Below are 19418 nucleotides of genomic sequence, written 5' to 3' on the forward strand. Positions count from 1 at the left end.
AAAGTTATCCAAAAATCTCCCTGATAACAAGAGCTTTATTTGAAGGGTTTGGGAATGGGCATACTCTTCCCTGGACTTCCCAGGTGGCGCTAGTGGTAAAGAACCCGCCTGCCAAGGGTCTGGACTATACCCGGAGGAGGGTATGGCAACTCACTTCAGTATTCTTGCCTGGAGAATCCCATGGGCAGAGGAGCCTTGCAGGCTACAGTCCATAGGATCTCAAAGAGTCAGACATGACTGAAGACAGCACAAACGCACACATACTTTTCCACATCCTTCCCACTTTACCAAGAGTTGAGAGTCCCACCCTCAGTGCCCCAAAGCTAACTGTGCTAAGACCTTGGTCTTATGCCATTTGCTTGTGCACCTGTCATGAGGGTATGGCATTGCTGTTCTGCTGCTGCTGCTGCTAAGTCACTTCAGTCGTGTCCGACTCTGTGTGACCCCATAGACGGCAGCCTGCCAGGCTCCCCCATCCCTGGGATTCTCCAGGCAAGAACACTGGATTGGGTTGCCATTTCCTTCTCCAATGCGTGAAAGTGAAAAGTGAAAGTGAAGTCGTTCAGTCGTGTCCAACTCTTAGCAACCCCATGGACTTCAGCCTGCTGTTCTACTCCCCAGCAAAGCTCTGCCAAGCCAACTCTGAGGTGTAGGACATGGCTAATACCAGTGGTGGAGCTGACTAGTAGAGACTCAGGGGGAGACTTAGAGAAACGCATTGTCTGGGTTTGGCCCCCTAGGTTCTGCATACCGAGGATGTTAGATTTAAAACCAGTGTAAAGGAAGTGTTGGAGCTACAGTCATTGAAGAAAGTGTGTAAGAGGACTGTCCTCAAAGTGTTGGGTTCCCTGAAATCTTCTGAGGGCAAGTGTTTGATGGGAGCTGACTGCTTTCCTTTCAGTGAAGGCAGTGCCAAAGTGTATTGTTTGCTAAGTTTCAAAACAGTGATGGGTGTTCCTGAGGCTTCAGGGGCCCAGGCTGAGGGGAGGAAAGTCACTGAGCTAACACTTTAAGGAGGTCATCAAACTAATTGGAAGGATGGCCTTAAAATTCTGATCTCTCCGAATTTCCTTAGGAATTTTCACCTTTAGTTTTATTGTTAGATTACAGACATCTAAAGTGGAAGGATGAGGAACAGTATGCCTATTCCCAAATCCTTACAGACATCCCGCTTTAAAATGCTCACGCTACCTGGTAAGTGTAATAAATTAATAGGATATTTCATTTATCAGAATCACAGGATTTTTAGAGTTGGAGGTGACTTTATTTACTAGCCTAGTCATAATCTTTTCATCCTCTTGTCCCCCATGTTTTGAAATATTTTTGTCTAACATGATTTTTAAAAAATGATTCATTTTCCCTTGATAATCAGCCATGTATGGCTGCCAATTAGAATTTTCTTATTAGCAGGGAATACCTATGTTATTACACTGAATAGTTCCTGTCAGAAGCTAACACATATCAACATAAATACTTTTGTTACGGAGTGATGGTGTGAAGCCATACCATTTTCAAATGGACTGATTTCTATTAGACTTTAATACTGAGAATAGTTCTTGGGTGCTGCATCTGAGGACTCCAGCGTTCAAGGAACCCCTTCTGGAAAAGAGTTACCCCAAATCCTTTACTTTCTGTATGAAGGAACTGAGGCCCAGGGAAGTTAAGTAATGGAACCAAAGCCTGATTACTGGTAAGTATCTTGCTTGTGTGTTAAGTATCTTGCAGTCGTGTCCAACTCTTTGCAACCCCATGGACTATAGCCCGCCAGGCTCCTCTGTCCATGGAATTCTTCAGGCAAGAATACTGGAGTGGGTTGCCATTTCCGTCTCAAGGGGATCTTCCTGACCCAGGTATCGAACCCGGGTCTCGTGCATTGCAGGCAGATGCTTTACCATCTGAGCTACTAGAGAAGCCTGATAAGTATCTAAGATAGTCCAATGTTTGGGCTTGTCCCTTTGTTAGCATTCCTTAGCAGAAAACAGGGCCTTGAGGAATCTGGCTAAAAAAAAAAATATGTGACTTTATCTTATACGGCAGAAACCACTGGATATTTACATCTTTATCTCCACAGGACCTAGCACAGCATCTTACACTCAAATGCTCAGTCGCTTCAGTTGTGTCTGACTCTTTGTGCTCGCCAGGCTCCTCTGTTCATGGGGATTCTTCAGGCAAGAATACTGGAATTGGTTGCCATGCTCTCCTCCAGGGGATCTTCCCAACCCAGGTATCGAGTTTCCTGCATTGGCAGATGGATTCTTTACAACTAGCGCCACCTGGGAAGCCCCACACCTTACACTGGTGGGTACTTACTAAATCCCTGTTGAGTGAATGAGTTGTAGGGAGTAGAGTGAGGGGTTAGAAGCTTGTTACAGGTTCGGTTCAGGAAACAGAATCCTAGGTGAGATAGTACCATGGGGGTCCTGGGCAGCCTGTGGGCAGCCCAGGGGGAACAAGTACCTGCAGGGAAGGAGCTGGAAAGAGGGTGGGCACCCAGGCAGAGATGCCATCCGTGGTTTTCACCAGTTCAGAGCTGGCTAATGTGGGAGGGCTCTCCTGGACCTTGCCTTAGCACCTCCTTGCTCTTCTGTTGCTCTTTTGGGTTTGGAGTAGAGCTCAGGATTTGATAAGCAAGCCCTGTCCTCTCATTCCTCTGGTGGAAGGAAGACTTCAATGCCTACCTGTTGGCCTCAGGAGATGTTCAAACAGAGCTTGCGAAGCCTTTCTTGATCTGCCCCCTACCAACTTCTCCAATATGGTCCCTCTTTCTCTCTTAGCATTTCCCCCTTAAGCTCTGCATCCTGAGCTCTTTGTGGCTCCCCTTCCTGGCCTTGAACCTTTGTGTGAGTTCCTTCTGCCTTGAACTCTCATTTCCCGCTCCTGTTCTCCAAACTGGCTAATTCCTCCTTCCTCCTGGAATCTTTCTCTGCTACTCTCACCTCTCCCCTCAGATTGGTTCAGCACCCTTCTAGGCTCTCATTGTCCAGAAACCTTGATCATATTGTTTCAGCAGGAACTGACAGCACCACCTCCAGTTCTACTGCCCACTCCCTCCTGTTAGACCCACAGTAACAGGAAGTTATTGATATTTCTCCCAGCAATCTTGATTCCAGCTTGTGCTTCTTCCAGCCCAGCGTTTCTCATGATATACTCTGCATCAGATCAGATCAGATCAGTCGCTCAGTCGTGTCCGACTCTTTGCAACCCCATGAATCGCAGCACGCCAGGCCTCCCTGTCCATCACCAACTCCCGGAGTTCACTCAGACTCACGTCCATTGAGTCAGAGATGCCATCCAGCCATCTCATCCTCTGTCATCCCCTTCTCCTCTTGCCCTCAATCCCTCCCAGCATCAGAGTCTTTTCCAGTGAGTCAACTCTTCGCATGAGGTGGCCAGAGTACTGGAGTTTCAGCTTCAGCATCATTCCTTCCAAAGAAATCACAGGGCTGATCTCCTTGCAGTCCAAGGGACTCTCAAGAGTCTTCTCCAACACCACAGTTCAAAAGCATCAATTCTTCGGCGCTCAGCCCTCTTCACAGTCCAACTCTCACATCCATACATGACCACAGGAAAAACCATAGCCTTGACTAGATGGACCTTTGTTGGCAAAGTAATGTTTCTGCTTTTGAATATGCTATCTAGGTTGGTCATAACTTTCCTTCCAAGGAATAAGCATCTTTTAATTTCATGGCTCCAATCACCATCTGCAGTGATTTTGGAGCCCCCCAAAATAAAGTCTGACACTGTTTCCACTGTTTCCCCATCTATTTCCCATGAAGTGATGGGACCGGATGCCATGATCTTCGTTTTCTGAATGTTGAGCTTTAAGCCAACTTTTTCACTCTCCACTTTCACTTTCATCAAGAGGCTTTTCAGTTCCTCTTCACTTTCTGCCATAAGGGTGGTGTCATCTGCATATCTGAGGTTATTGATATTTCTCCCGGCAATCTTGATTCCAGCTTGTGTTTCTTCCAGTCCAGCATTTCTCATGATGTACTCTGCGTAGAAGTTAAATAAGCAGGGTGACAATATACAGCCTTGACGTATTCCTTTTCCTATTTGGAACCAGTCTGTTGTTCCATGTCCAGTTCTAACTGTTGCTTCCTGACCTGCATAGAGGCTTCTCAAGAGGCAGGTCATGTGGTCTGGTATTCCCCTCTTTCATAATTTTCTACTGAACTGAACAGGAAGTTGCTGTTGCTGTACTTGTGCAACAAGGAGGAACCATTTAAAAATGGTCAGGGAGGGCTGCCTGGACATGCGGAACTTTGACCCTGCCTCTCCCTCTGTTCAAATTGGAGCGAGGTGTCAATTCTCCCATCACTCTGAATCATATCTGTGCTCAGTCACTCAGTCATGTCCCACTCTTTGAGACCCCATGGACTGTAGCCTGCCGGGCTCCTCTATCATGGGATTTTCTAGGCAACAATACTGGATACGGTTGCCATTTCCTCCTCCAGGGGATCTTCCCGACCCAGGGATCAAACCCACGTCTCTTGCGTCTCTTTCATTTGCAGGCGGATTCTTTATCATTGCACCACCTGGGAAGCCCCTGTATCAAATTGAGAAAGCCTCAATTTCTCTGTTTCTCCAATACCCATTGTGGCTCTGTGGTTCTTAATTAAATGTCTTCTTTAAGTATTAGTCCAAGTCCTTAGTATCTTCTTGCCTGGTTACCTGACAATGTGTTTCACTTCACACATTCACCCCTTCCACTCTTCCAGTCCCAGTTTGAAGCTTGGCCATATCTGCTGCTTATTTGATGCCCTGGGACAACTACAATATATGGCTGAACTCATGTCAGTGAACTGCAGCACCCCCAGGTAATTATTCATTCACTCTTGGAGCCCCAGTGTATGAGCCAGGGAGGATTTCACAGTGGAGTGACTTTGAAAACTGGATGGGGGTCTATCAGGTGAAAAGGAAAGCAAAAGCAGAGGCATACGTTAAGGCAGGGAAGTATGACAGAACTTATGACTGAGGAACAGTGAAAAGTTCAGTGTGGTTAGAGAGGCATATGTCCAGGCAGGGAGGTATGACAGAGCTTGTAACTGAGGAACAGTGAAAAGTTCAATATGGTTAGAGTGTATGGTGTGGAATAGGTGGTGCTAGTGGTAAAGAACTTGCCTGCCGTTACAAGAGATGTAAGAGACTGTAGGTTGGATCCCTGGGTTGGGAAGATCCCCTGGAGCAGGGCATGGCAACCCACTCCAATATTCTTGCCTAGAGAATCCCATGGACAGAGGAGCCCGGCAGGCTATAGTCCATAGGGTCACAAAGAGTCAGACGCGACTGAAGGGACTTAGCACAAGCACACACAGAGTATAAGTGTGTGCAGTTAGGGACCATGTATACCATATTACTAAATCTGTTCCTCACCTATTGTAGTGGGGCTAATACATACCTCTAGGCCTGTTCTGAGAACCAGGTGGGCAATGTTATGAAAGAACTTAGTTCAGGCTTGATATGTAGACATGTCTAATTAACGCGAGTTTCCTTTCCTATTTTCCTTCTTAGTTTAGATTTTGGACTTCCCTGGTGATTCAGTGGTTAAGAATTTCCCTGCCAATGCAGGGGACATGGGTTCAATCCCCGGTCCAGGAAGAGTCCACATGCCACAGAGCAACTAAGGCTGTGAGCCACGATGACTGAGCCCACGCGCCCTAGAGCCCGTGCTCTGCAACGAGAGAAGCCACTGCAGTAAGAAGCCTGAGTACGCCAACTGGAGAGTAGTCCCTGCTCCCTGCAACTAGAGAAGGCCTGCACGAATCAGTGAAGACCCAGTACAGCCAAAAATAAATACAATTTAAGACTTTAGATATTATTCTATAAGCAGGGGTAATATTTAAAATATTTAAATATTTAGGGAATTCCCTGGCAATCCAGTAGTTAAGACTTCCTTACTCTCACTGCCGGAGAAGGCGATGGCACCCCACTCCGGTACTCTTGCCTGGAAAATCCCATGGACACGGGGAGCCTGGTAGGCTGCAGTCCATGGGGTCACTAAGAGTCAGACATGACTGAGCGACTTCACTTTCACTTTTCACTTTCATGCATTGGAGAAGGAAATGGCAACCCACTCCAGTGTTCTTGCCTGGAGAATCCCAGGGACGGGGGAGCCTGGTGGGCTGCCGTCCATGGGGTCACACGGAGTCGGATACGATTGAAGTGACTTAGCAGCAGCAGCACTCTCACTGCCAATGGCCTGGGTCTGACTCCTGATTGGGGAACTAAGATCCCACAGGCTGCATGGTATAGCAAAATTTAATGAGCTAGTTAGCCACCTGTATGACCCAGGTTTCTCTGGTAGCTCAGTGGTAAAGAATCCACCTTTACCAGAAACCAGGGTTTGATCCCTGGGTCAGGAAGATCCCCTGCAGTAGGAAATGGCAACCCACTCCTGTATTCTTGCCTGGAAAATCCCATGGACAGAGGAGCCTGTAGGGCTACACTGTCCATGGGGTCACAAAGAGTCAGGCACAACTTAGTGACTAAACAATAACAACACCCAGGTACCACCCAGTCCAAACAAATGTGGGTCACAACCAAGCAGCTGAGGGAATTCTTTGTAGGGACTAAGTGCCCTCAACTGGAGTAAAGGAAAGCACGGAAGCAGGAAAATCCAGCTGCACTGGGAAACGGTGGGTCCTTGATGTCCTCTAGGATTTTATCCACATCTAGTCCATGATAATCAATACCATACCCAAATAAGCTAATTTCACCTGTCTTTGTAGGCTCGTGGTTACGTGGCTGGCCTCAGTGCCACCCACGAGAAAACTGAAGCGGAGGGGAATGGAACTGACGTGCTCGGTGTTTTACATGTCCTCTTTTCCAATCCTCACCCAGTCTTGGGAGGTCAGGCATCATCAGGGGCGTTTTACTATTGTGGAGACTGAGGCTCTGATGGATGGCTGATTCCTCAGCAGGTGGTGAGATGCTTGTGGCAGAGGTCCCTCTTGCTCCTAAGTGTGCTCTCTTCTCTGCCACTCTGGGGTTCCAGAGTCCTCCTCTTCAGCTTAAGTTTTAAGGGCATTTACCATTTCTCACTCACTCATCCAGCCATCAAACCTGTCTAAGAAAAACAACTGAAAGGTATATTTTTATTTCACAAAAAAAGTGTGACACGCGATACCCATCCCCTAACAAACTACAAACTCTTGGAATACAGAGTAAAAAGGAGATCCGATCAGTCTTGATGAGATAAAAATTTGGTTTCACAAAGTTGAAAAATCCATTACAAACTCTCTGTTGTATAAATATAGTCTGTCTTATCTTCAATGCAGAGTGAGACAAAAAAAAAAAGTTTTGTTGGCATAAGAAATCCCCTGGTCCTTGAATACACCAGTCTTCATTTGTACTCTCAGCCAAATACAGGTGACATCTACATGATAAGAGTTACATGTGTATTCTTGGGCTCTAGGTAACTAAAAGGGATTTAATATTTTATCTCCTGAGCCCACTCTCCCTCCCCTAAAAGCTTGTGCAAAACACTATAGTCTTAGTTTACTAAATATTTTTCCCATATAAAATAACACGTGTGTGTTCTAAATTTGACTATGGTAATAGGTGTACAATTCTGTAAGTATACTAAAATCTGTTGAATTGTATGTTTTAAATGAGTGAATTGCATGGAATTTGAATTATACCTCAATAGAGCTATTTTAAAATATCTATCATTTCTAAGTTGCTAGGGGAGCAACAGATGACCATTATAGCATATCTCAGAAGTTCCTGGCAGGATGCAGGGAATATTTGCAGAAATCAGTACACTAAGGGATATAGAAAGGAGATCTTTGAAGTATTATGATTAAGTCAGTGGAGTTTGAGGTTGCTCTAGGATCACTCGGTTTCAAGATGTCAGAATAAAGAAATCAACGGGGTAGGTATTTTTTTCTGATTGATTCTAGCACAGTCTGTGTACCTTCTGTGGCCTTTGTCACAAAATAGTTATTTGGTGGAAAAGCAGATGCCCGGGGCATTGTTGAGTCTATGGAAAATTTTAGGCTGGCACTCAGAAGCTGACTATCTGCCTCCATTGAGAGAAACTCCACCATGGCCACAGGTTCTGAGAGCCTGAGTCCCACAAGAGGAGGAAGAAATTAGATACCAAAGAAAAGCTTCTAGATTTATTGAATCAAAAGGACTGCCTGCCTTCAGTGATGCTGTTTCTGGCCAGAAGTCACAGCAGGGTTCCAGTTCTCGAAGACCCTTCTATAAGACCATTGCCAGGGCAGCAGGGGTGGATCATTATGCAGCATTTACAAGTGTCATCTCCAAACTTGACCTACCAGCTGGTCGCCAAATGGCCATTTGAGAAAGGAGACAAACCATGGGCAACTGGGCCCTTGAACCAGGACGTCATTCTAGCCAAATAGCGAGCGGAGGAGAATTGCCATTGGTCGAAAGAAAAAGAGAACTGAAACTCTTGCTCTGCTTTGACCATTCTAGTTAAAGTTCATCACTTACACTTGTTGTGAAAGTCCAGAGAAAGGGCAAAGAGGCCATTCACTTTACTCAACTTTAAGAACAAGGCTTACTCAACTTTAAGAACAATGCTCTTACTCAACTTTAAGAACAGTGCTAGCAGAAGGTGGGGCCAGAAGTCATTTTCGTTTTTTAGCAGAAGCAGGGAAAGACAGGGGCTTGAAAGTGCGAGGGTTCCCAGTTTGGCGAACACCTTGTCTAACTCCCCCGTGTTTCCTCCTAGAAAACTGGTCTGGATCTACTTACTGCTGGGGCACGGGCTAGAAGTCCATGCCTTCTTGGCCAGCCTACAGGTTGTTTATTCTGTGGCCGAGCAGATGAACTAAGCTTAGAAGCAGGCACCATGGCCGCCTCAGGTCCAGCCTGTTGTGGGCTGGTTTTCCAGTGTGGCCCCATTAAAACCTTGACCTGCTTGTGTTCTTTCAAAATATAATATGCGTGTTCCCTAATATGGTCCAAGCCTTTAGGTATGGGGTACTCAAGGATGAGGAATTTTCCTCACTGGCAATGTTTTGTCATTTTTAGGTAAAAGCAAATAGAGAATAAAGCTAGAACATCTGGGGTTGGGGCTTACCTGGTTCCCTTTAGTGTCATAGGGAGATGGTGGGAGGTTTAAAAAAAAAACCAAAAAGACGATGCTAGGGGGAGAAGAGATCCATCAGGGCTTTGGGCATTTTCTTGACAAACTTTTTCCTTTGGCTCCAGTGAGAACAGTTATAGCTTACTCAAGAAAAGGGAATGAAGTACCCAGTTTAAAAAACAAAATAAAACCTTCCTTTATTGCCTCTTTGTGCTTGTCAAGCCTCTTCTTACCCAGGGCTTACTCATCTGGCCCCAGCCTGTCCATTATACCAGTTGGAGCCAGTTATCCAGGAGAGACGAATCCAGGCAACCAGGAAGATGATCCATCAGGGGATGCCAATACCCTCCTCACCCAGCCTCTCTCCCAGAGAGATCATGAGCTGAGGGCAATGATCAGGGGAAACTCCTGGCTGCTTCTGCCCTGAAATAAGAGGACAGGAGGAGTCGTTTCTATACTTAAAAAGAGAGAAATACTTTTGTTCCAGAGCAATAAGAAATATGAGCAGATGAAGCTATGGCTCTGAGGGCTGGTCCATTTTGGGAAACAAGATGCAAGCAAGGGAGTAATATATAAACAAAGTATGGGTATATTTGGCAGGTTTGAGGCAAGCAGAAAGGAAGGTTTGGGTACTCTATAAAAAAACAAAGATCTGGAATTCAAACTTCTTCTGATAAGGCCACAACGAAGAGATTTCCAGCAGTGGGTGTTGCAGGAAGGTGGCACCCACATTGCCACAGGCTTGCAAGGTAATGTGTCCAGGTAAGGAGGCAGGTGAGGCAGGGCAGTGTCCCTCACAGGTCCATGTCTGGGCCTCCTGAGGATGTCTTCAGTGGCACCGAGTCAAACCCATCAGGAGTCCTCTGAAAGAGAGATGGTGACAGGAGCTGGCTGCTGCACATGGGCAAGTTTGGGGAACAAAGGAGAGAAATGGAAGAGAGGTGACAGAAAGAACCCTCCTGAAATTTCTGCTTTCAGTGGCTTCGTGGAAACACGGACATAAGATGGCCTCTATTCTTCTTGCTCCCTTCAGTCAGTCAGAGGATGAGAAATATCTTTAAACCCCTTGCTTTGCATCTTTGTCAAACTCTAGAAGTTCCAGAAAGACCTAAGTGTCCCAGGGTAAACTGTTCTCCTATTGGTTAAACAAAAAGCATTTAGGGTCTAAGGAGGCCAAGGGAGTCACCCTGCAAGGTCAGCACAAAGGGAATGAGATTTGGCCAAGTAAACACCTACCCATCTTCCTTTCCTTTTCTGTTGCCACCCTCCCCACCCAGGTTAGATAAATTGGTCAGGGCAGCAGTGAACTGTGGGTGCTGGCAGAATGGGGCTGCAGAGGGCCCTGGCCCTGGAGGAATCACTCGAATGCTCTCTGCTTGCCCCAGGCCCAGCGACAGTGTGGTCTGTCTTATATTTATGAGCTTCAGACTCATTCACCCACCCACCCAGAGTCAGCTCTCCCAGTTCAGAACTGTTCAAGAGTGAACAACTTAGATGAAGCTGTGACTCAGCCCCCAAAGGACAGGGGCCTGACATCCAGGGGACAGCACCCTCCACTGGCCAAAGGAGAGCCTCACTTCTACTGGAAGTTGATCCTAGAGGTCATCCCTTCCCCTCTCTCCAAAATACAAAAAGGGTTTTGGTTTATTGTTTTGTGTTTTGGGAACGAGGTTGATTCTGAACCACATGGGTGGTTCAGTACTCCTTCTGGAAGTTAAAAGGCCCAAACAGCCCATCCACTGGAGTGCATGTTGGCAGACAAGGAGCCTTGTGCAGAGCAGTCCTGGGCCTCAGGGGAAAAAGCATTTGTGTGAAAATACAGAAGACAGAAGCCAGGATTCTCAAGGCGGGAGGATAGAAGAGAATGGAGGGTAGGGAGCAGAACAGTGGTCCCTAAACAGTCGGGGGTCTCAGTGTCCTAGGACTCATGTCTTCTCCTGGCCTCCAGGGTGACCTCAGCGCACTGGCCATCATCCCTACCTTGGAGGTAAATGATTTGATCTTCCCAAAGAGTGACTTTTTGCTGGTAAAGATGAGGTCATCCTCCACGTCCTCGCCTTCCATGATGGCACAGCTGTCAGCGGCTGGTAGGTCACAGTCCTTGAGGGTAGCATTCATCACCAGCTTGGAGTACTTGTACTCTAGCCTATGAAACAAGGGAATGGGGAAGACAAGACACCAAACTGTAATAAAAGGAAAAGGAGAAAGGTTGGGCTAAAAGGAGATATTCCCTTACCATGGGTGATGGAACTGAAACGTAGCAAAATGGTGTTAGGCCGGGGATTTGGCTAGGGAATCTGATTCCCAAGTCAAGGATCTTTTCTCTTAAATCTAGGTGTTTCTATGATCTCAAAGCTGAACAGAAATCATGAAACTGTAAAACCATTTTTACCATTAATAATAGCAAATTAATAATTCTTTTTGCATTTCTTTTGACATCTAACAGCTTTTCATAGACTGCCATGTGGTACCATCCCTGTTAGGAGTTGAGGTGCGTATGTGTGTGCTGAATCACTTCAGTTGTGTCTGACTCTTTGTGACCCCATGGACTGTAGTCCACCAGGCTCCCTTGTCCATGGGATTCTCCAGGCAAGAATACTGGAGTGGGTTGCCATGCCCTCCTCCAGGGGATCTTCCTGGAGGAACTGAACCCATGTCTCCTGTATAGCAGGCAGATTCTTTACTGCTGAGCCACTGGGGAAGCCCCTAGGAGTCAGGATAACCAAGGCATATCCTGGATGAGTAGCTCAACAAGCCTCTGGCCAGAGTCACAGGGACTGTAGCCAATACCAAAGAGCAGCCGTGTGAATTTATACTCTCAGATACTCTCCTTCCAGCTCAACAGTCCAGCCCTGGCCATCCCCAAACCCATCACATACTTTTGATTCTTTTTCCAAAAGTAACAGGTCAAGACAGTGAGCAGGATGGCGGTGCAGGTGCCTGCAGAGATGCCCACTTTCAGCCAGAAGTCTATCGTTTTGCAGATGGTGACTCTCTGCTCAGGCAGGGAGATGCCACCGGAGCACAGCTTTGGTTCTCGCCACACGTAAGTAGTCTTCTGTTGGGGAGAAAAACAAGGAACTCAGATATCACACTCGCCTGTCTCCTGGGAAGTCCCCAAGGAGAGACGCCTACCTGGATGCCGGCCACACAGCTGCTGACGATAGCATGGTAGTCGGCAGTTGAGCAGAGGGGGCAAGCGGCCACGCTCTCCCACAGGAAGTGGAAGTTACAGCCATCACAGGTCCCATCGGAGCACTTGCTAACAGAGCAGAAAGGAGACTTGAGCGCATGCTTGCTGGACTGTTGGGAAGATCTGGGTGGAGTCCTATCATTTCATAAATTGCCTGATCCGTCTTCTCCTTGTTAAATTGTCAGTTCCATCATGACCCTTCCAACTAGTTCTTAGCCTTAGTTTTGCTCTCTGATTTCCCTGATGATAGGAGGCCTTTCCAGCCTTCATCAGGGCCCCCACCCTCTGCCCGTAAGTTTCTGCGGACATCAGATGACAACTCATGTAAGCTGTCTGAGCTCTAGCACAGCTGCCCAACTAACCCCTCAGAAGCTCCTGTTCTCCCCATGGACATGGGACATTTTGCAAAAGTCACTTTTTCCCTTCATTTTAAAGTTTCTATTTTCTGTTTGGGTATAGCTGATTAACAAACAATGTTGTAAGAGTTTCCGGTGAACAGTGAAGGGACTCAGCCATACATGTGCATGTATCCATTCTCCCCCAAACTCCATCCAGGCTGCCACATAACATGGAGCAGAGTTCCCTGTGCTGTGCAGTAGGACCTTGTTGGTTATCCATTTTAAATACAGCAGTGTGTAGAGCTTCCTGTGGAGGGTTGGGTGTGAGGGGCCAGTGTTTGGGAATGAACTTCAGGTCACTGCTGTCTGCAATGTACTTTACTGTAATGTTTGCAACAAGAATATTAGTGACCATACATTTTAACACCACTGCTGGGCCACAGTGTGCCTCTTGGCTCCCCATCTCCCTGATCAGTCGTTGCCTAGCAGCATCATTTTCCAAACCATCTTCCTCAAGACATGGATACCCTCAAGATGTTAGTGTTGTGTGAAAAGAGGAAGGTAGGGGGAAAGGTTGTTGTTGTTGTTTAGTTGATAAGTCATGTCTGATTCTATCACAACCCCATGGACTGTGGCCCACTAGTCTCCTCTGTTCATGGGGTATCCCAGGCAAGAGTACTGGAGTGTGTTGCCATTTCCTTCTCCAGGGGATCTTCCTGGAGAATTGAACCTTCATCTCCTTCATTGGCAGGCAGATTCTTTACCACTGAGCCACCAGGGAAGCCTGGGGCTTCCTGTAATCAAATTAGTTCAAGATTCCTTGATTTAGTGCCCTTGGCTATTAAATTCAAAATTGGGTCTTTCAGCTGTAGAGAGATTCTTAGAATTCCCTGCTGCTGCTGCTGCTGTGGCGGCGGCGGCGGCAGCGGTGGCGGCTGCGGCGGTGCTTCAGTCATGTCCGACTCTGTGCGACCCCATAGAGGGCAGCCCACCAGGCTCCGCCCTCCCTGGGATTCTCCAGGCAAGAACACTCGAGTGGGTTGCCATTTCCTTCTCCAATGTGTGAAAAGTGAAAAGTGAAAGTGAAGTTGCTCAGCCATGTCCGACTCTATGCGACCCCATAGACTTCAGCCTACCAGGCTCCTCCGTCCATGGGATTTTCCAGGCAAGAGTACTGGAGTGGGTTGCCATTGCCTTCTCCGTAGGATTCCCTAACCTTTACTAATTCGATAATAAGAAGGATCTATTATCTCATTGAAGAAAGTAGGCAAAACCACTAGACCATTCAGGTATGACCTAAATCAAATTCCTTATGATTATACAGTGGAAGTGAGAAATAGATTTAAGGGACTAGATCTGATGAACTATGGACAGAGGTTCGTGACACTGTACAGGAGACAGGGATCAAGACCATCCCCATGGAAAAGAAATGCAAAAAAGCAAAATGGCTGTCTGGGGAGGCCTTACAAATAGCTGTGAAAAGAAGAGAAGTGAAAAGCAAAGGAGAAAAGGAAAGATATAAGCATCTGAATGCAGAGTTCCAAAGAATAGCAAGGAGAGATAAGCAAGCCTTCCTCAGAGATCAATGCAAAGAAATAGAGGAAAACAACAGAATGGGAAAGACTAGAGATCTCTTCAAGAAAATTAGAGATACCAAGGGAATATTTCATGCAAAGATGGGCTCGATAAAGGACAGAAATGGTATGGACCTAACAGAAGCAGAAGATATTAAGAAGAGGTGGCAAGAATATACAGAAACTGTACAAAAAAGATCTTCATGACCCATATAATCATGATGGTGTGATCACTCACCTAGAGCCAGACATCCTGGAATGTGAAGTCAAGTGGGCCTTAGGAAGCATCACTACGAACAAAGCTAGTGGAGGTGATGGAATTCCAGTTGAGCTCTTTCAAATCCAAAAAGATGATACTGTGAAAGTGCTGCACTCAATATGCCAGCAATGACTGGAAAAGGTCAGTTTTCATTCCCATCCCAAAGAAAGACAATGCCAAAGAATGCTCAAACTACCACACAGTTGCACTCATCTCACACGCTAGTAAAGTAATGCTCAAAATTCTCCAAGCCAGGCTTCAGCAATACGTGAACCGTGAACTTCCAGATGTTCAAGCTGGTTTTAGAAAAGGCAGAGGAACCAGAGATCAAATTGCCAACATCCGCTGGGTCATTGAAAAAGCAAGAGAGTTCCAGAAAAACATCTATTTCTCCTTTATTGACTATGCCAAAGCCTTTGACTGTGTGGATCACAATAAACTGTGGAAAATTCTGAAAGAGATGGGAATACCAGACCACCTGACCTGCCTCTTGAGAAACCTATATGCAGGTCAGTTAGCAACAGTTAGAACTGGACATGGAACAACTTACTGGTTCCAAATAGGAAAAGGAGTATGTCAAGGCTGTAAATTGTCACCCTGCTTATTGAACTTCTATGCAGAGTACATCATGAGAAACGCTGGGCTGGAAGAAGCACAAACTAGAATCAAGATTGCTGGGAGAAATATCAATAACCTCAGATATGCAGATGACACCACCCTTATGGCAGACAGTGAAGAGGAACTAAAAAGCCTCTTGATGAAAGTGAAAGAAGAGAGTGAAAAAGTTGGCTTAAAGCTCAACATTCAGAAAACGAAGATCATGGCATCTGGTCCCATCACTTCATGGGAAATAGATGGGGAAACAGTGGAAACAGTGTCAGACTTTATTTTTTTGGGCTCCAAAATCACTGCAGGTGGTGACTGCAGCCATGAAATTAAAAGATGCTTACTCCTTGGAAGGAAAGTTATGACCAACCTAGATAGCATATTCAAAAGCTGAGACATTACTTTGCCAACAAAGGTCTGTCTAGTCAAGGCTATGGTTTTTCCAGTGGTCATGTATGGATGTGAGAGTTGGACTGTGAAGAAAGCTGAGTGCCAAAGAATTGATGCTTTTGAATTGTGGTGTTGGAGAAGACTCTTGAGAGTCCCTTGGACTGCAAGGAGATCCAACCAGTCCATTCTAAAGGAGATCAGTCCTGGGTGTTCTTTGGAAGGACTGATGCTAAAGCTGAAACTCTAATACTTTGGCCACCTCATGCAAAGATTTGACTCATTGGAAAAGACTCTGATGCTGGGAGGGATTGGGGGCAGGAGGAGAAGGGAATGACAGAGGATGAGATGGCTGTATGGCATCACCGACTCGATGGACGTGAGTTTGAGTGAACTCTGGGAATTGGTGATGGACAGGGAGGCCTGGCATGCTGCAATTCATAGGGTCACAAAGAGTCAGACACAACTGAGCAACTGAACTGAACTGAACTGATTATCTCATTGAGCTTCCCTGGTGGCTCAGATGGTAAAGCACTCACCTGCAGTGTGGGTGCCAGGGTCCATCCCTGAGTTGGGAAGATCCCTTGGAGGAGGGTATGCCAACCCACTTAAGTATTCTTGCCTGTAGAATCCAGGGCTACAGTCCATGGGGTCACAAAGAGTGACTGAGCGACTAAGCACATTATCTCATTATCTCCAGTCTCATTATCTCATTTAATCCTCATAACAACCCCCTGAAGGAATTTCTTATCATCCCCATTTTGCAAATAAAGAAGAAGAGGCCTAGAGAAGATAAGAACTATATCCATAACAGAGCTGGCAAGTATAGGAGGGGAATTGAATCTGCCCCTGGCCATTAGTCACTCTGCTACACAGCTGCCCACATGCTCTAAAGAGTGAGGGTAACTTCTACTCTTCTGCTCCATCCTTGACATCTAAAGATCTAGGGTTTGGAACCATGACTGTGTCCCCAAGAGCCCATTAATGGAGCTCAGACTATTTTCTCTTTTGCTCTTCTTCAGTAATCTCTGTTTGGTTCTTGGGATGGAGTGATGCCAAGGAAGGGAGGCTGTGTCACAACCCTTTACCTTGGCAGAGACAGACTTCCAGGAGCAGGCTTGAGTGGACTGCATCTGACTCGGATGGTAGTTGATCTCCCAGAGCTGCAAGACTGGGTCACATCATTGGACCTGCAGAGCAAACAGCCGCCATGGGGGAAGGAGTCACTCATTGGTGCCACTGGAGAGCTGCTAAGTGAAGTCAGCATGAAAGAGATACCTGGCTGGGTAAGTCTGGTCTGACACATAGGAGAGAGTGGGGGGTCAGGGAGATCCGGTCAAGGGGAAATGCACTGGTCTAGGAAAGGCTGTGCTGTGCTCAGTTGCTCAGTCATGTCTGACTCTTTAGCGGCCTCATGGACTGTTGCCCATCAGGCTCCTCTGTCCATGGGATTTCCCAGGCAAGAATACTGGAGTGGGTTACCATGCCCTCTTCCAGGGCATCTTCCCAACCCAGGGATCAAACCTGTTGTCTTCTGGGTCTTCTGCATTGCAGGTGGACTGTTTACCACTGAGCCACTGGGGAAGTGCTAGGAAAGGCTAGCAGATGCATTAACATTGGAATCTCCTTAGGTGGGAGGGGTTGTCCACCCTAGGTCATTCAATATTCTTCGATGCCATCAGGGGCACACCCACCCCAGGTAATACCCAAGTAGCTGGGCTGGGGAACTCAGCCTTTAGAGCTCTCTGCTGGGCGGGTCTGCTAGACCCTGTTCTGGCTTGATAAGCAGTAGGTGGCTAAAGAGGGAGGGACGCCACAGAGATTGCGGAGAAGCCCTGGGTTTCACTTGCATTAGCCTGGCCTCTCATTTTCACCTATAAAAGAAGATCACGTCCGGTATTCCCAGGGACTCCGGGTGGAAAAGTTCAGCCGGGGAGGTGATGCCATCCAGAGTCATATCTGTTGTCACGCCTGCCAAATGAGAGCTCCTAATTAGTTCTCACTAGTAGCATTTAGCTGGCAACCACTTCAGTTCTTCCAATACCTGTTCGCATCCCACCTTCCTTCATCTCATCACATCCCTGAGTGGCTCAGGAGAGGGCAAACCAAAGGTTTATCAGTGGCCCCAGGGGCCCTTGGTACCCCAGGATGGAGTCGGAAACAGAGGTCAGGAGGTTGGGCCCCTCACCTGGGGCCTTTTAGCTTAGAGTCTGGGAGCCTCACTCACTCTCTCTTCACACAGACACACACTCAAACAGGTGAGAAAGACGGAGGTACTCACCGATAAGCCGGTCTGCGAGGCTGACAGGCTGCGAGGACACCCCGGCCTTGTAGCCTGTCACCTCTGGGGGAATGATGATCGCCTGGCACACGTAGGCTGTGATGGGTTTGGAGAAACCTGACTCACCCTCGGGGATCCGGAGGTCGGTGACATTGTCAGTGCACACGGACATTTTCCTACCCTGGGCAGGGGGTGCGGGAGGAAGTGCGAGGGAATGCATGATCACAGAAGAACTCCCGAAAGGGAACAGGGAACAGTTTCTCCACATTTAAAACTTTAGCCTTCTAAGAGCACGCTGCAGTGGAATGATTCATCCCCGTGCTAATTACAAGACAGATTTTAAAAGATAAAGAAAGCTAAGAATAAGGCCTAGGTGCCCTAGTTTCTGGAACTCTGGCCCAGAGAGCCCCAGTCTTTTATTTCCTTGGAATCACCTGGAGCCCCTTGTGAGCAGGGTTGTGATGGTGGCAAACTGATTGGCAGATCTCATCTACCAGCCTACCAGTCAAGGGCCTTTCTTATCCTAGTCAGATTTCTAGGCAGGTCCTGAAATGTGTAACTGATCTCATGAAATTGATTTGGGCATCTGGCCTGCTTCCCATTCACTCTCTGTGTCTTTCTTGGAGCTGTGATTCTACCATACTTATCTTGGGAGAGGAAAAGGCAACCCACTCCAGCATTGTTGCCTGGAAAATTCCACGGACAGAGGAGCCTGGTGGGCTACAGTCCATGGGGTCGCAAAGAGTCAGACAAGACTGAGTGACTAACACTTTCTTTTCTCATCTTGGGAGGACTTTCCAGAGTGTCCTGGGGGTTAAAACAAACCCCATAACCAGCCCTCTCCCTGCCTTGAGGTAGAACGTTTTAGGACCAATTGGAACCTATTCTATTAAAAAATATTTATCACTAGAAGAAAGACTGCTTCTCCTCCAGTCTGTAACAATGCAAACTCTCTAGAGTAGAACTCAGGAAAACAGTGGGAACTGGACTCCTTCCTCGAGATTTTGTAATAGAAGAAATATTGAGATATTTTTCCTTCAAAATCCTTTAAATTTATAGATGAATTATAATTTGTTTGCTAATATTAGGTCACTTGTTCAATACTTTAAATTGATGTGGACTAAGCATTTAGAATGTAGGATTTTCAAAATGATAAATTTAATTAGAAATAGACCCAATTTGCTAAATCTGGTGTCTTACTTCATGTTCAAGATTGTAAGAAACAGAAAAGGAACGTGAGAACAGAAAGGTATCTTTACATTATATAAGAATAAGGGAGCAAAGAAAATAAAACTCATAGACTCTCCAAATTCCCATCTTTTCTCTCCCAACTCACCGAATGAACTTTTTGCTACATGGGGCTTGCTTTAATTAGTCTCCAGTTCCCAAGTTATCACTAACTGTCACTTCAGAGGCTTTCTTTTAACTTCTTCAAAGACTTTTTAAAAACGGAAAAGAGACATTTGTCTCTAATCTTTCACAGATAGTTTATTTCTTGGCATGTTCTCTCTATAAACACAAACCAGCTATTTTGCATGCTGCAGAAGATGGGTAGACGCTTTGTGGTGTAAAGGCCTTACCTCTACACAGAGTCACAGATTAAATGCTCAAGATGCTGTTTATTTTGCAACATTTGAAACTAACTTTCCAACCACTGATCATGGCTTGTTAGTAATTTAGTCAAGTGCAGTGGTGGTGTGATTACCCTTTACAAATATT

At 46.4% G+C, this 19418-nt stretch overlaps 1 protein-coding gene across 3 annotated transcripts in view; it reads right to left on the reverse strand.

The window, feature by feature from the left end:
* Window positions 1-7070: 7070 nt before the first annotated feature.
* Window positions 7071-19418, reverse strand: part of ELAPOR1 (endosome-lysosome associated apoptosis and autophagy regulator 1) — a 77055-nt gene continuing 64707 nt past the window's right edge. For 2 of the 3 annotated variants that reach the window (XM_019956939.2, XM_019956938.2), the window contains 7 exons: window positions 17700-17880; window positions 17293-17389; window positions 16507-16608; window positions 12197-12323; window positions 11941-12119; window positions 11042-11207; window positions 7071-9924 (listed from right to left, as the gene is read on the reverse strand). In XM_019956939.2, the coding sequence (XP_019812498.2) occupies window positions 9856-9924; window positions 11042-11207; window positions 11941-12119; window positions 12197-12323; window positions 16507-16608; window positions 17293-17389; window positions 17700-17880 (921 nt within the window). In that variant the 3' untranslated portion in view covers window positions 7071-9855. Of the gene's footprint in view, window positions 9956-11041; window positions 11208-11940; window positions 12120-12196; window positions 12324-16506; window positions 16609-17292; window positions 17390-17699; window positions 17881-19418 lie in introns of all 3 variants that reach the window. The other variant, XM_070785978.1, reaches the window with a different exon arrangement.

The sequence above is a fragment of the Bos indicus genome, chromosome 3 (assembly GCF_029378745.1).
Source record: "Bos indicus isolate NIAB-ARS_2022 breed Sahiwal x Tharparkar chromosome 3, NIAB-ARS_B.indTharparkar_mat_pri_1.0, whole genome shotgun sequence".
Classification (NCBI taxonomy): domain Eukaryota; kingdom Metazoa; phylum Chordata; class Mammalia; order Artiodactyla; family Bovidae; genus Bos; species Bos indicus.